The following is a 17,430-nucleotide window of genomic DNA, read 5'->3' as shown; positions in this document are numbered from 1 at the left end:
GTAGTTCTGTGCATGTTTGTTTTATTCATAACTATCAAAATAAGGACCGTGTCTACTTTGACTTTTTTTTTTAGACTTGTGAACAATTCAGTTCACAGTATTGGCCTTGGAAGGGTTTGGTTTCTTAATTTTCAAATCTCAGACTTTCAGCCAGATTGATTTTATTTATAAAAAGGTGGCCTAATACTGAGACTAATAATTACCAGGATCCTCATTAATGGCCAGAATTTATTTTTGCCCTCATGTAGACAAATACTAATTTCTAAAAGGTTGCAGGTAATTTTCTGTTGAGACATTGCCACCTCAGAGAGCTCTTCCCTCTGAAATGCTGCCTTCCCTGTGCTCTCCTGGCTTACCAACTCTGTTGTACTTCAGAGCTCTCATGGTACCTGATATTATTTTATTATATTTCTAAAATAACATCAGGTACCAGGTATCTTTCTCCCCCACTTGAATGAAAGAAGACAAGGACCTCTTGTTTTGTTCATTGATGGTATTACCTGTGATCAGAATTGTGGTCTGGTGCATAGGTGTGTAACAGATACATCTATATATATATATTTTTTTACATCTATATTTTTAATAAATATTTTTTGAATGAACAAAAATAGAAACAGTACTTTTAATAACAGACTATGACTGAAAGTCCATTTGCAAATAAAAGGATGGGGGAGATATAAGTGGAAACCTTGGGTAGATCATACTGCTTAGGAACAGTCTTACAGTGAGAGAACCTTGGAGTTCTTTGCATCTCTGTTTATTTTATTTTATTTTATTTTATTTTATTTTATTTTATTTTATTTTATTTTATTTTATTTTATTTATTTTAATAAATTTATTTTTTATTGGTGTTCAATTTGCCAACATAGAATAACACCTCGTGCTCATCCCATCAAGTGCCCCCGTCAGTGCCCGTCACCCAGTCACCCCCACCCCCCTCCTACCTCCCTTTCTACCACCCCTAGTTCGTTTCCCAGAGTTAGGAGTCTCTCATGTTCTGTCTCCCTTTCTGATATTTCCCACTCATTTTTTTCTCCTTTCCCCTTTATTCCCTTTCACTATTTTTTATATTCCCCAAATGAATGAGACCATATAATGTTTGTCCTTCTCCGATTGACTTATTTCACTTGGCATAATATCCTCCAGTTCCATCCACATCGAAGCAGATGGTGGGTATTTGTCATTTCTAATGGCTGAGTAATATTCCATTGTATACATAAGCCACATCTTCTTTATCCATTCATCTTTTGATGGACACCGAGGCTCCTTCCACAGTTTGGCTATTGTGGACATTGCTGCTATAAACATCGGGGTGCAGGTGTCCCGACATTTCACTGCATCTGTATCTTTGGGTAAATCCCCAGCTGCATCTCTGTTTATAAGTCATTTTATGCATGAGGTTTAAGAAAGCAAGGCCATTATTTGGAGATAAAATTTGGCTCAGCAGTTGAGCGTCTGCCTTCAGCTCAGGGCGTGATCCCAGGATCTGGGATTGAGTACCACATTGGGCTCCCTGTGAGGAGCCTGCTTCTCCCTCTGCCTTATGTCTCTGCCTCTCTCTCTGTCTCTCATGAATAAATAAATCTTTAAAAAAAAAAATGAGAAAGAGAGAGACATAGTCCATTAGTAACAGATAAGTCTTATAAAGTTCCTGGACCCAGTTCTGATACAACACCAGGGGTTCTGGTTTCCCACTGTGGAAGCTCACCAAAGCAGGGAATAAAATTCTTACTGAGGCTTCATTAATAGTCAGAATTGATTAAGTCATTGGCTGATTCAACCTCCAGCCCCCCTCCCTTCCCCAGAAGGCTCCAATCCTCAAATAATGTGATCGGTCCTCTGGGGAACCAACTGTATGTACCCTTGGGTACATACAACAGAATGATCCCCTTGGGTAGGGTCTGCAAGTCACCTTTATGGTTTTGAAGCATTTTCAGGAACTCTGAATGAAGACCACATTTATCTGAGAAGTACATATTTAATCATCTGAATGACCTTATAAGTAATTTTTTATGATTTTCTTATAAATCATTTTATTGCAGCAAGTACATGTATTGAAGTAATATTTGTAGAGAATATATAAATAAGCTAAGAACACAAGTGTATGTATATAGATACAGGGTATTTCAAATGATAATATATGGGAACCTCCTACAGTGGTGCCTGGCATGTGGTGTACATGGTGATGCTCAGAAAGCGAACCCTGAAGATATCAGACTGAGAGTACCCTTAGGTCACTGGGATGCCTTGTTTTTAATCTTGCCTTTTATTTTAATCTTGTCTCTTAGCTAATTATGTGCCCTTGGGCAAATCAGTTCCTCTTTAGGCCTTTGGGCCTGTGTCCTTACTCCAGTGAAGGACTGTAGAGATGAGGGCACTAGGGTCGTTACCCAGGAGAGGGAGGCAGTTGAGCAGGAGCTCAGAGACACACTCGCAGAACTGTCACTTCTGGCTTGGGGGGCTTGTGTGGCCTTTAGGGAGGTGAGATTGGAACTGTTTTTGTTTTTAAAGAACGAGTAGGATTACCTAGTGGAAAGAATTAGAAAGGGTATTCCAGGAATCTGGAATTTAAAATCACAACCAAATTGATTAACCCCCATCAAACCAGGCCGAGTGAACTCAGAAACACATTACCCTTTAACCAGATTAACCAGTCATTCTCATTTTATTCTGTTTGGTTTAACGTTGGCTCACTTGTGTGTGTGTGTGTGTGTGTGTGTGTAATACTTCACATGTGTGTTTTCTAAGAATAAGGACAGTCTCTTACGTTAACACAGGGTGATTGTCAGCTCAAGTAAACTGGTATTTTTATCTTGTCTGATCATTTATAGCTCCTCCAGGTCCGCGATGGGCCCAGTCTAGGAGCAGGCATGGCCTTTAGTTGTCATGTCTTTCCTGCATCTCCTTGAATATGAATTCACTTTTTGAATGGAATTCTGTTCCAAAATTGGTTTTGTTTTATTCTTAGATAAAACATCAGTAATAACTAAAGTTTTTCATCCTAGTGTCCTTGTTTTTGACTTTGTATAGAAAATATTCCTCACTGACTTTTGCTTCCTTATTAGTCAGCCTAAGAATGTGTTTACTCATCTGAATTTGTTCAAGGCTTGTTTACTTTCTTGACTGTGCTGACATAGAAGCGTACATACTTCTCAAGGGAAAATTGAGAGATTTAGGGACGCCTGGGTGGCTCAGTGGTTGAGCATCTGCCTTTGGCTCTGGGCGTGATCCCAGTCTCAGGATCGAGTCCCACGTCAGGCTCCCTGTGAGGAGCCTGCTTCTCCCCTGTCTATGTCTCTGCCTCTCTCTCTCTTTGTGTTTCTCATGAATAAATAAATAAAATCTTAAAAAAAAAAAAAAGAAAATTGAGAGATTTGAACGGTGTACAACTATTAGGTTAGTTAAACTCTTAGGTTAAATGTTACAAATTCTTTTGGGGGAAAGTTTTGTTTTTTTAAAACTATAGTTCTGTGTTTTATAAAATTGTTTAAAATTCAAGCTATGTGAAGTTCAGTTTAGAAAAATAAAATATATGTAGAAACATGGATATAAGAAGACTCATTTGTAAGCCATTACCCAAAATCTCCCCCATTGTTAATATTTTTGTATGTCTATCTAGATTTTTTTATAAGTGGGAGAGATCAAACTAAGATACTAGCTTTGTTTTGTCTTTTCACTGAATTTCATATTAAGAATTATTTTCCATGTCAGATGCATTTGTTCCTAATCCCCCAGAGTATTTAGAATTTCTTGGTTTCAAGCAGCAGAAACCAACACTAGACCAAGTTGAGCAACAGGGAATTTACTGGCAGACTTAGGTTTCCAGGAATGGAAGGAGCTGAGGGAACACCTGTCCATGCTGCTTTCTACTTCTTACCCAGCCAGCATTTCAGATTTCAGTGAGATGTCACTCTGCCTTCTCTAATTTGTCCCAAGAGTTAGGACCTCAGATTTTAGGCTATACAACTCTTGTTGAAAGCCTCTCTGAGAAAAATGAACTTGAGGGAAGAGAGACTCTTCCAAGAACCTTATCTTCTTTTTAAAAGTAGTTCTAAACCCTGCTACTCATTAGAGTCTCTTGATTTTTTTGAAAGTTAACATTTGGTCAGTTAAATATGGGCTGGCTCTTTAGTTTACAGGGCATTGGGCACAGTGAAAATGTGGACCTGCGCTGGCCCACAGGCCTGTTGTCCCAACCCACAGCACGTGGGCGGCTCCCAAGGGAGAGGAGCCTCTGTGCTGGGATGCTTATGGTACCTGGAGCCTGGCAGGGTTCCAGGTCCCCACCTTGCCTCCTCCCCTGCCCCAGCCTGTGCTGGGCTGCCATGGGAGGTGACCGTGGGATGTGGACTTCCTGACAGTGTGCTAATTGCCCCACGTCGTAGAGGACAGAGGGAGTGGTTGTAGGATGGGGGCTGAGAGGAGGGTGTTGGGTGAGTGGGAGACAGAGCAGGGACAGAATCTTTCCCAGGAATACTGGAGGGTAGGACCATGCATGAGCTGGAGCTCTAAGCCTAAAATGTGCCTCATGGTCTTTTTTTTTTTTTTTTTTTTTTTATTCATGAAAGAGACCGAGAGAAGCAGAGGGAGAAGCAGGCTTCCCATGGGGAGCCTGATGTGGGATTCGATCCTAGGACCTTGGGATCACAACCTGAGCTGAAGGCAGATGCTCAACCACTGAGCCACCCAGGTGCCCCAGTGGTGCTCTATTATCCTATTAGAGTTTAACTCAAATGTAAAATTATTAACAATTTCAAGATGGTGAAAACAGAGTGTTAAACTCCAACACTGGCTGAACTAGGCCTGTGTCCCTGGAGTCAGCCCTCGCTGGTGTCAGACCCACAATTCTGGGATCATGACCTGAGCTGAAGGCAGACGCTTCACCAATTGAGACAACCAAGTGCCCCAGACTTTTTTTTAATATTTAATAATTTAGTTTACTTAACCTCATATATTAAAAATATTTCAGTATGAAATCAATATAAAGTAATGAAATATGTTGCTTTTTTTCTCTAATATCTTCCAACCATATTTAAAGATGTTTTTATTAGAGTAAAATATATATAATAAAGAATTTGCCATCTTTCCCATTTTTAAGTACACAGTACATTAGCGTTAATCATATTCACACTGTTTTGTGACTATCTGCACTATCTATAGTTGACGCCTGCACATCCGGGAGGGCTAGGGGCACCAACCACCTTTCCTCTGCACACTCAAACCTGGATATAACTTTAGACTCCCCCCAAACTTAACTACTACTAGTCCACTGTTGCCCAGAATCCTTACTGACAGCATTGGCAGTCAGCACACAGATGTTATATGTGTGATATGCTGTCTTCTTACGATAAAGTAAGCTTAGAGAAAAAAAAATTTTTTTTGAAGATGTTATTTATTTATTCATGAGAGACACAGAGAGAAGCAGAGACACAGGCAGAGGGAGAAGCAAGCTCTATGCAGGGAGCCCAATGTGGGACTCGAACCCAGGAATCTGGGATCATATCCTGAGCCAAAGGCAGGTGCTCAACTGCTAAGCCACTGAGGCACCCCTAGAGAAATAATGTTAAGAAATCATAAGAGAAAATATGTTTATAAAACTTACGTATATTCATTGAGAAAAAAATCTGTGTAGAAGTGGACTCATGCAGTTCAAACCTCTGTTGTTTAAGAGTCTGCTGTGTTCCCAAAGTTATCACCTCAAACAAACTAAGCATGAGATAGTCCCTGTCCACCCGTCCAACTCCCCCCCCCCCCCCCAACCCCCCAGCCCCTGCTAACCCGTAATCTACCCTAGCTCCACGGTTGGCCTGTTAGGGATGTTTCATGTAAGCGTAGTTCTTTTGTGTCTGGCTTATTTCACTTATGTTAATGTTCTCAAGCTTCGTCCATGTTGTAGCATGTCTCAAAATGTAATTCCTTTTTTTTTTTTTTTTTAATTTTTATTTATTTATTTATGATAGTCTCACAGAGAGAGAGAGAGAGAGAGAGGCAGAGACACAGGCAGAGGGAGAAGCAGGCTCCATGCACCGGGAGCCCGACGTGGGATTCGATCCAGGGTTTCCAGGATTGTGCCCTGGGCCAAAGGCAGACGCCAAACCGCTGCGCCACCCAGGGATCCCATGTAATTCCTTTTTATGGTTAAATCACATCCGTTGTATGGATGCACCACGTTTTGTTGAACAGCTCATCTCTTAATAGACATTTGGGTTGATCCCATGTTTTGGCTTTTGTGAAGGATGCTACAGTGAACTTTGGCATACAAGTATCTATTTGAGCCTGTTTTCAGTTTTTTTAGTATATACTTAGGAGTACAATTGCTAGGTCATGTGATAATTTCATATTTAGCTTTTTGAGGAACTACCAACCTGTTTCCATGCTGGCTTTACCCTTCTCCACTCCTGTCAGCAGAGTGAGGACTCAACTTTGTCCACGTCCCTGCCAACACTTGCTATTTTCTCCCTTTTTTCATCTTCCTGTTTCTCTCCCTGCTTGTTTGCCATCTGGTAGCTAAGGATGTTGAACATCTTTCATGTACTTTTTGGTCATTTGTATATCTTAAGAGATTTCTGTTTAAATCCTTTGCTCAGTTTTTAATTGGATTATTTGTCTTTCCATTGTTGAATTGCAGTTATTTTTTTTAAATTATTTATTTATTTATGATAGTCACAGAGAGAGAGAGAGAGAGAGAGAGAGAGAGAGAGGCAGAGACACAGGCAGAGAGAGAAGCAGGCTCCATGCACCGGGAGCCCGACGTGGGATTCGATCCCGGGTCTCCAGGATCGCGCCCTGAGCCAAAGGCAGGCGCCAAACCGCTGCGCCACCCAGGGATCCCCCGAATTGCAGTTATTTTGGATATTAAACTCTTATTAGATGTGATCTGCAGATATTTTCTCCTGTTCTGTAGGTTTCTTTTGAGTTTCTTTCTTTCTTTCTTTCTTTTTTTTTTTTTTTTCTAAGATTTTTAAAAAATTTATTCATGAGAGAGAGAGAGGCAGAGGGAAAAGCAGGCTCCATGCAGGGAGCCTGAGGTGGGACTTGATCCCGGGGCCCCGGGATCACGCCCTGAGCCAGAGGCAGACAGACGCTCAACCGCTGAACCACCTAGGCGTCCCTCTTGACTTTCTTGATAGTATCTTTCAATGCACAAAAATTTTAAATTTTGATAAAGTCCAGTTTACCTATTTTTGTTATTGTTGCTGGTACTTTTTATATCATATCTGAGAATCCATTACCAAATCCAGTCATGAAGATTCTTTTGTATGTTTTCTTCTAAGAGGTTTATGGTTGTATTTCTTTTTGTTTAAATTGTTGAACCAAAAAAAAATTGTTGAACCATTTTGAATTAATTTTTGAATGTGTTGTGAAGTAAGAGTCCAGCTTTGTTCTTTTGCCTGTGGAAATTCAGTGTTCCAGTACCATTTATTGAAGAGACCATTTTCCGCTCATTGAATGGACTTGGCATCCTTGTCAAAAATCATTTGGCCTTGGATGTTTGGGTTTATTTCTGCTGTCTCTTCTATTCCATTGCTCTGTATGTCTGTCCTTTTGCTGGTACTACACTTTTTTTTTTTTTTTGAAGATTATATTTTTAAGTCCTCTCTATACCCAACCTGGGGCTTAAACCCACAGCTTCAAGATCAAGAGTCACATGCTCTGTAGAATGAGCCAGCCAGGTGCCCCTACACTAATCATTATTTTACCTTTGTAGTACGTTTTGAAAAGTGTGAATCGTCCAACTTTATTATTTTTTTTTCTTTCAGTATTGTTTTGGATATTTGGGACCCCTTGCAGTTCCATATGAATTTGAGGATTGAGTAATCCATTTCTGCAAAAGAGTCTTGGAATTTCGATAGGGATTGTGCTATAGGTCACTTTGGGTAGTACTGATATCTTAACAATATCCACACCCATGAATATAGAGTGTCTTTCTGTTTATTTAGGTACTTATTCTTGGTTCCTCACTGTATCATATTTCTTTCTTTGCTGCCCTGTTCAGAGTGACCATTTCTGAGGGTGACCCTACACTTAAGTTCTGTGCATCAAGTCAGATATTAGATTGAGACATTAAATCAGTGCTTACAAATTGTCATGTCCTGAACCCACCCTTGATAGCAGGCATGCTTTAGAGACCTATGTATGTATAAAGAGATGTTCAAAAGTTTATTTTTTTTAATTTTTATTTATTTTTTAAGATTTTATTTATTTATTCATGAGAGAGAGAGAGGTGGGGGGCAGAGGGAGAAGCAGGCTCCATGCAGGGAGCCTGATGTGGGACTTGATCCTGGGTCTCCAGGATCACACCGTGGGCTGAAGACGGCGCTAAACCGTTGGGCCACCAGGGCTGCCCAGATGTTCAAAAGTTCAACCTGTTTCTACATCTTATCTATAAAAGCATATTGAAATGTTTTTAGTATCTTCTATTTATTTCCTAATAATTGTTTTTTTCTAACTAGCTCTTTTTTTTTTTCTGCAACTGGTGTTGGAAAGCACTGCTTCCTTTAAATCCTCTTCCCTTATCTCTTCTGTGACAAAACATTGCTGTCTTTCTTCTTTTCCAGTATTTTTTTATGAAAAATTTAAGCCTAAAAGAAAACCCATCTATCTACCACCTAATTTCTGTAAAATCAACATTACATAGATGTGTGTGTGCATATATATAAATCATCATCTGTAAGTTACATATATGTATACATAAACAACTATGTTTAAGAATTATGTATTTGTATTTAGCCCATCATTCTATCTTATTTTTTGATGAATTTCAAAGAAAGTTGCAGCAGCAGTACATTTTACCCTTGTACTCTTTCAGTATGTGTCAGTAGAGTTTAGTGTTAGTTTTTTTGGGAGGGGGAAGGAATTTATATGCTGTGAAATGCACTTAAGTTTTTGCAGATGATGATTTTTGATGTGCAAATCCTACTGTAATACAAGTCTCCCATCAGGATAGAAGACAATTCCATCAGTCTGGAAGGTTTTCCTCAAGCTCTGTTCTAGTCAGTCCCTGCCCCCACTCCATGGCTACCAGTGTTCTGAAATTTTGTACTATGGAATAGATTTGCCTCTTCTACAGTTTTATGGGAATCCATAAAATAAAATTTTGTACTATGTACAAAATAAAATTTTGTACTATGGAATAGATTTGCCTCTTCTACAGTTTTATGGGAATGAGATTTCGATGTACTCCTGTGAAAGATTCTGTGTGGTTGCAGTACTCCATCACATGGACGGATTAGTTTATTGGTCCTTTCTCCTGGTGGTGGACACCTAGGCTGTTCCCACTTTTGGTTATTATGAATAAGTTTTTCCTTATGAATATTCTTATAGAAGTATTTTTGAGAACATCTGTTTAGTTTTATAGGAAATGGCCATTGTATGATTCCACACTCCCGCCAGTAGTGTGTGAGGGTTTCACTTGTACCCCTTACCATTTGGTAGTATTGGTTTTTAAAAAATCTTTGAAATAGAGTTTACAGTAGCAGTAAGAACGTTCATGATGTTAGCTAACAATGTGATTGTTAGCTGCCTGTTCTTCATAGATCCCTCTTTCAGGGTTAGGAAGTTCCTACCTTGGTGAAAGTGATTTTTCTGTGTCAAGATAATTATCTTTTTAAAGCCTAATATAGTGAACAGCATAGTTTGATTTTCTTTTTTAAAAATAAACTGTTAGGGTTCCTGGGTGGCTCAGTGGTTGAGTGTCTGCTTTTGGCTCAGGTCGTGATCCTGGGGTCCCCAGATCAAGTCCTACATTGGGCTCCCCACAGGGAGCCTGCTTCTCCCTCTGTCTCTGCCTCTCTCTGTGTGTCTCTCATAAATAAATAAAATATTTTATTTATTTATATAAATAAATAAAGATTTTATTAATTTATTCATGCGCTCAACCACTGAGCCACCCAGGCGTCCCTAGGTAAAATCTTTAAAAAAAAAACAAACTGGGGATCCCTGGGTGGCTCGGCAGTTTAGCGCATGCCTTTGGCCCGGGGCACGATCCTTGAGTCCTAGGATCGAGTCCCACGTCGGGCTCCCTGCATGGGGCCTGCTTCTCCCTCTGCCTGTGTCTCTGCCTCTGTCTCTCTCTCTCTGTCTATCATGAATAAATATAATATTAAAAACAAACAAATAAACTGTTAAAGCAATCTGTATTCCTGGGAGAAATTCTACTTAGTTCTTTTTATATGTTGATTTGCAAAATTTTTGTTAAGGATTTTTGTATCTATATGCATCAGTGCTGTGGTGTGTAGTTTTAATTTTTTGTAATATCTTTGTCTAGTTTTGGTGTCAGGATAATTGTGGCCTCAGAATGAACTGGGAATTGTTTCTTCCCCTTTAGATTTTCCAGAAGTTTGTGAATTGATAATGTTTCTTCTGCAAATGTTTAGTGGAATTACTAACAAAGCTATCTAGAGTTGGAGTTTTCTTTGTGCAAAGTTTTGTTTTTGTTTTATCTTTTAGAGAGAGAGAATGACTGGGGAAATTGGCAGGGGGAGAGTCTCCAGCAGACTCCCTGATGAGTGTGGAGCCCCACATGGGTCCCGAGATCATGACCTGAGCTGAGATCAAGAGACAGACACTTAATTGACTGAGCCACCTAGGCACCCACTTTGTGGGAAGTTTTTTTTTTTTTTTAAAGATTTTATTTATTAGAGACAGAGAGAAAGAGAGAGAGAGGCAGAGGGAGAAGCAGACTCCATGCAGGGAGCCCGATGTGGGATTCGATCCTGGGTCTCCAGGATCATGCCCTGGGCTGAAGGCGGCGCTAAACCGCTGAGCCACCGGGGCTGCCCTGTGGGAAGGTTCTTAACCATGAATTCAATTTCTTGACCAAGTAGCAGCCTATTATGTTATCTAATTTTTTTTGAGTGAGCTTTGGTAGTTTGTCTTCTTTTGTGGAATTTATTCATTTCAGCTTAAGTGGTCAGATTTATTGGCATAGAGTTGTTCCCATCATTTACTTATCTGTAGGAGCTGTAGTGATCTTGTTATGGGGCTTTGTTTCCTCAGCACTTAATGCTCTAAGCTTCCCTTTATGTGTTGCTTTAGAAGCATCCTACAAATTTGATTTACTGTGTTTCCACTTTTACTTAGTTTTAAGATATTGTCTACTTTTGCTCATGATTTCTTCTTCTATCCATGGATTAGAAGTATGTTGTTTAATATCTAGAATTTGGGGATTTTCTAGACATCTTTAGTTCCAGATTTCTGTTTCAATTTGGGTTAGTTAGCCATACTTCATGATTATTTTAGTCCTTTTAAATTTATTGAGACTTTCTGGCTCTGATAAGGTCTGTGTTGGGAATGTTTCACGTGTGTTTGCTGGTGTTGGGTGGAGACGTCTGTTAGTGTTAGGTCAGGTGTCTGGTTGTGTCTGGTTGTGTCTGGTCCTCTCCATCCTTCCTGTTTTTTCTGGAAGTGTTCTACCACTCACTGTGCAAAGAGGGGCATTGACATCTCCAACCATCAATTTGGATTTGATTCTTTACCTTTTCAGTTCAATAGTTTTTGCCTCATGTACTTACTCTGAAGTGCATACTTGTTTAGATTGCTTTGTTCTGCTAATAAATTGATCCTATTACCATTATGAAGTGACTTCCTATCCATTTTGATATTCTTTTTTTCCTCCATGAAACCTAGTTTGTGTGATGTAATTTCCTCCAGCTGTCGTTTGATTAGGGAGAGTGACCTGACCCATCTCTTTCCATCTTTTTATCTTTAACCTGTCTGTGTCTTCATATTTAGAGTGAGATTTCTGTAGGTAGCATATAATTGGGTCTTGTTTTATGTGCCTCTACATTTCAGTATTGAGACCAGGGAGGGTGGCTTGCTGTCTGTTTTGTAGATAGACTTTCTTGGAATGTAGCCATGCTTGTTGGTGTTTATGGCTGCTCTTGTGCATGGTGGTGGCACTGAGTGGTTGTGAGAGCAGAGCCCTCAGTATTTACTAACTGCCCTTTACCATAGGGGGAGTTTCCTGCCCCTGTTAATTTTGTGTTAAGTCATGGTTATTGATAGGGTTGGGTTTCAGTGTCCTGTCTCGCTGTTTACTAGTCTTTTCCGTTTTTTTATTCCGTCTCCGCTTTCTTTTGGTTTGACTATTTTTTATGATTCCATTGTATCTCCTTTATTGGCTTATTAGCTCTGTGTGTTTACCTTTCTGATATACTGCTTCACATTTAAGGACCCTACAAGGGGCACCTGGCTGGCTCTCGTCAGTGGAATGTGTGACTCTTGATCTTGGGGTTATGAGTTTGGGCCCAATGTAGGGGTTAGAGATAACTTAAAAAATAAATAAAAATAAAAAAGAACCTTACAATACTAGGCTTCCGTTTCCCACTCTAGCCTTTGTGTTGCTGTTACCATACATTTTTTATATATGTTATAGACCTCAGAATACATTATTTCCAATTTAAATCCTTATAATAATTTGTACTTTTCTGTAGTTCTGAATGGACTCGGTAAGAACTGTATTAGGATAGGCATATTTGTTTTATTTTTATTTTTATTTTTTTTAAATTTATTTATTTATGATAGTCACGGGGGGGAGGTGCAGAGACACAGGCAGAGGGAGAAGCAGGCTCCATGCACCGGGAGCCCGATGTGGGATTCAATCCCGGGTCTCCAGGATCGCGCCCTGGGCCAAAGGCAGGCGCTAAACCGCTGCGCCACCCAGGGATCCCCAGGGTAGGCATATTTGAAGGCAATTGTTATATTATTATCTGGCTTCACTAATTTTTTATGTTACAAGTCTTTAATTATTATAAAAATAGCAATATAACCTGTAAAAGTTAGAAAATACAGGTGGTCATTTCTTTAGAAAATAAAATTCAAAATGCCATACTCCTGCCTGTTAACATCTTGTTCTTCAGTGTCTTCTTTGTGTGTGTAGTGAGCCACAGTGAGCTCATATTGATGATGCTTTTGTAGTACTTTTCAGTTACCTTCCATCCTTGTGTCATTAAATGTTTGTCTTTTTTATCTGACAGTCCATATTCTTGTCTCTCCAATGTCCCCAAATGTGTTTTACACTTGGTTTGTTTAACCCAGGTTCAGTGTGAACTGCATTGCATCTGGTTTTTTGGTTCTCAGTGTCGTGTCCTGTCTGACCCATCTCCTCACCACTTTCTGTTGTGTTGTCCACTTCCTTGTCCACACCTTGTCCACACAACAGGGCTGATTCTGGGTATCCTTGGTCAGGCACACACTGGGACCTCCCACTTCATATTCTCTGGCAAATCCTCCCAGGTGCTTGCCAGTTACGGAAGACAGTGTTCACTCGTGCAGCTTTGCTCTTCTCATCTGTTTACTACTTATAAAACTGTAATTTTTAACTATAATTTAAAACTTTAATTTTTACTTAGATCATTTCAGCCTTTTCCTCCGTTTTTACGCTTTATGAGTGCTCTGCCACAGTTTGCTCACGAGCTGTGTTTTCATTTTACTTTCCCATGCAGATTTCTTAGGAGCTAAAATAATCCCTTCAGGTTATTAAATATTTCCTTCTCTTGAAATTGCTTAACGATCTCTTTTTCTCCCCTTTTAAAAGGACCTTAAAGGCTTTGACCCAGGAGAGAAGTACTTTTTTAACACATCGTGGGGAGATATTTCTCTCTGGGAACCTTCTGGAAAGAAAGTGGTATGTATTTTTGTATTTGATTTTTATATTTCCTCAGAAGTTGGGGGTAAGTGTTGGTTCAATTCTGAGGAACATCCCACGTGTTGGGATCATGGATGTATACGGGGAGGCATGTAAAGTTCAGGGAAGGAGAACCAACAACGAATGCTTTATAGTATAGAGTCATTGTTACTTTGAGAGTTTTCTGTGTCTAAGGTTGATAATGAGATACAGTGAAACTATGATTTGTTGATCATAAGACGGCCACTCATGCAAGAAAGGCCTTGGATTTATCACTCTTCTGAGGAAAAAGAATTGCCGTGTCATTACGTATGATGAAGGTTCATCCTGGTTTCAGGAAGCTTAATTAAAAATATCTTTGAGATGAAAAACACAATTTATGATAATTTGAGACATCACACCTAAGCAGATTCAAGCTAAATTCTTTAATAGTGTTTTTTTTCTGGAAAACCATTCCTAACACCCAGCCCTCCATAACATCAGCACCTTCATCAGTACCAAGCTCCACATGTCCCAGATTTGACTCTGCCACCTGCCCACTTTCCTCTCTCCCTCCATTCGTCCAAGCCACGTTGGCCTTGGAACTTTGGGCTTTAAAAAGATTTTCCTATTACTAGTCAATCATTGCTGTGTCACAGATTTCTTTAAAAGCATTTCTGTTGCCAACTGTCCTCCTGAGTTGTACTTTTCTGCCTCTGTTTTGTGTCCCACCTGTTGGTCTCTGCCCTCCTTGACCCACCACACCCCTCTTTACCACCAGACACAAGATGCCCCCTTGATTTGGTTATTCTGCTTGGAACAGCACATGGCTGTTCAAATATGCCTTTTGCTTTGAGGACCTTGACGTCATGAATCTTTTCTTACATGTCATTGATTTTCCTCTTCTGAATTCTCAGAAAATCCCAAAAGGCAACATGCAGTATAATAGATAATTTGAGCTTTTCTTTCTTTTTTTTTTTTTTTTAAGATTTTATTTACTCATTTATGAGAGACAGAGAGAGAGGGAGGCAGAGACACAGGCAGAGGAGCCTGACATGGGACTTGATCCTGGGTCCCCAGGATCACGTGCTGGACTGAAGGCTGTGCTAAACCGCTGAGCCACCCAGGCTGCCCTAATTTAAGCTTACATCAAGAAACACTTTTTGAGTGCCTGGTACAAATAGGTTCAAGTTAGTTTTTTTCCCTTAAGGGGGCTTGTTTTATGGGGGGTGAATAGGGCCTCAGCATAAAGTGTTAAATGACCGTATGAAATAGCAGAGATTGAATTTGTTGATTAGGTTCCGTATTTGGAAACACCACCCCTGCCCAATAAGGTAGGGACTGTGCTGTCTGCTAGTTCAGCACCTCCTCTTCGTTCAGGAGGCGGCAGAGATGTGCGCTCCTGCTGGAGCATGTGGCTGCAGTGAGGTTCTTAAGGGCTCTGAGAACAGAGATTTGCTAGATGTTTGGATTTTGGGGACTGAGACATGCTAAGGTTCTAGCAGGTGACAGAGCTGATTTAGCATGGGACATAAGGAAGCAACCACAGGCTGATGGGGATGGTGCCCAGTCCAGGGTGAGGGTTTCTGCTGGCACCCAGTCCTCCTCACTGCACTGTTGTGCATCTGGCCCCAGTCATCTTTCTTCCTCTGTTGCCAGGAGGGCCCAGCTCTCATACTCACCTTGTTCTGAATGATCACTCTTCCTAGAGCTTTTGCAGGGGACTTTGATGGGAACATAGGCTTTCATTTCTTCTGGGTAAGGGCCTAGGATTGAAATTGTTGGACTCTATATGGTAAATAAGTATGTATTTATCTTTATTTTTTATTTATTTATTTTTTATATTTATCTTTATAACAGACTGCCAAACTGTTTTTCAAAGTGACTATACCATTTTGCTTTTCCCTGATGTGGTGTGGGTGGTCTGCATCTAAGTTACTCTGCATTTAAACTAGACTTGATTCTGTCTGGGTTGTGGTGCTTATGGATTTATCCATTAATTTTCTATTTTAATAGGTATGTAGTGGCACCTTCTCTGGTTTTACTTTGCAATTCCCTGTTGCCTAATGATGTTGAACATCTTTCCATATGTTTATTTGGCATCTGGATGCCCTCTTGGGTAAAGTGTTCAAATCTTTTGCCCATTTGCTAAAAATTGTTTGTTTTTTTAAATTATTGAGACTTGTACATGCCTACAACATGTTTTCGGGATACAAGCCCTTTATTAGGTATGAGATTTGCAAATGTTGTTTCTTAGCCAGTGGCTTGTCTTTTTAAACAGTGTCTTTCACAGAACAGAAACTTTCTTACTTTGATGAGGTCCAGTTATGGATCATGTTTATGTTTTCATATTGAAGAAATCTTTCCCTGACCCAAAAATAGTAACATGCAACTTTAGTGATTTCTGTTGGCTCTTTCATTGAGTGTAATTTTCATTGACTAACTGGTTTTTCACTACAGTATTTCATTGAGTATGAAACGTACCGTTAAAAAAAATGTATTATTGGGGCACCTGGCTAGCTAAACTAAACTCTTCATTAGGGGTTGTAAATTCTAGCCTCATGCTGGGTATAGAGATTACTTAGAAATAAAAAATTCTAAAAAAAAAGATGTATTATTTAAGTATCGTTGACATCCAGTGTTACAAGTTTCAGGTGCACAACTGTGATTCGGTAACTACATTTCTCAGTGCTTGCCATGGTAAGTGTAGTCACCATCTGTTATCGTCCATTACTACAAAAGTATTGACTCTGTTCTGAGACACACCATTTTTTTAATGAACCTCTAAATAAAACTAAAGCAATATTTCATTTAAACTGAGTTGTACCATTAAACTATTAGTTGTAAAGTGTATCCAGATTTCTGAGATAGTAAAATTGGGGGAAAAAGTCTTTTAGAATCAGTGAAATATGGGTTATTGTTTTTTCTGGTTTGTGGTATGGGGTTGGCTGTTGCCCTAGGTTTATTCTAGATCCTATCAGAAATGCCAGAACTTGGGAAATTGCTAATTGCTGAGAATACAGTTCCACGTTGTTGAACATGCTGAGTGATTTCTCTGCCTTTTGGTAGGAAGGAAACCTGTGTGAACAGGAGAGAGGGTGACGGAAAGTACAAAATGTTTGTGGGGGGACATGAGAGCGCAGGGTTAGGAAGGGCCAGCAAGAAGTGGTGTCACAAGCAGGTCTTTCCCTCATGTGAAGCATTAGTTGGCCCAGGTCTACCTTCCTCTTCTGTGAAAGGAGGGCTAGGCAGTTGGTGGTTCACCAGCTCTAGGGTCTGGAGGAGACTCATGAGACCAGAGACTTTGTGACCCTCAAACCTTCACCAACCAGCACATTTTTGGATGTTAGAACATCACATTTCTCATTTGGCCAGCTCTTGTACAGATGCCCCAAGCTTGTTGAATTCCCCTGTGTTTGCCCCAAAGAGAAACTACATCGTTGGTCTGTGTTCTGGCCTGGAGCTCCCTCAGGATTGTCGTCGTGCTTTAGGTACAGCCCTCTTTTCTTACAGTTTTATCACATAGTTTACGGGACCCTTGGATGTGGTGAGCACTGTCATTTGGCTCCTTTCTGGAATGAGGGAAATAAAAGCAAGTAATGACGTGTTTAACAGTTTGCATGTTAGTTTATTTGCAGATAAATTCTAGAGGTTTTAGAATTTGGAGTAAAAACAACATTGGAGCTATGGGAAATGGAATACTTACTAGCTTTCTTTCTCAGAGAATTGAGTGAATTTCTTCAATTGGAGTAATGGGTTGTGGTTTAGGAGCTGGGTTCAAAGGGCCAGTGGGGCAGAGCTGTGGGCTGGGTTCTGTGTGCATG

General features: G+C 40.0%; 1 protein-coding gene across 6 annotated transcripts in view; it reads left to right on the top strand.

Annotated features, from left to right (window-relative positions):
- The window catches only part of ADNP2 (ADNP homeobox 2), a 35,040-nt gene that overhangs the window by 12,548 nt on the left and 5,062 nt on the right, over positions 1–17,430 (top strand). For all 6 annotated transcript variants that reach the window (XM_072813703.1, XM_072813880.1, XM_072813770.1 and 3 more), the window contains one exon: positions 13,538–13,627. In XM_072813703.1, coding sequence (XP_072669804.1) covers positions 13,538–13,627 — 90 coding nt within the window. The remainder of the gene's footprint in view (positions 1–13,537; positions 13,628–17,430) is intronic.

This window comes from Canis lupus, chromosome 1 (genome assembly GCF_048164855.1).
Source record: "Canis lupus baileyi chromosome 1, mCanLup2.hap1, whole genome shotgun sequence".
Taxonomy (NCBI): domain Eukaryota; kingdom Metazoa; phylum Chordata; class Mammalia; order Carnivora; family Canidae; genus Canis; species Canis lupus.
The sequence above is the reverse complement of the archived record's forward strand: the minus strand, read 5'-3'. Positions and strand labels throughout refer to the sequence as shown.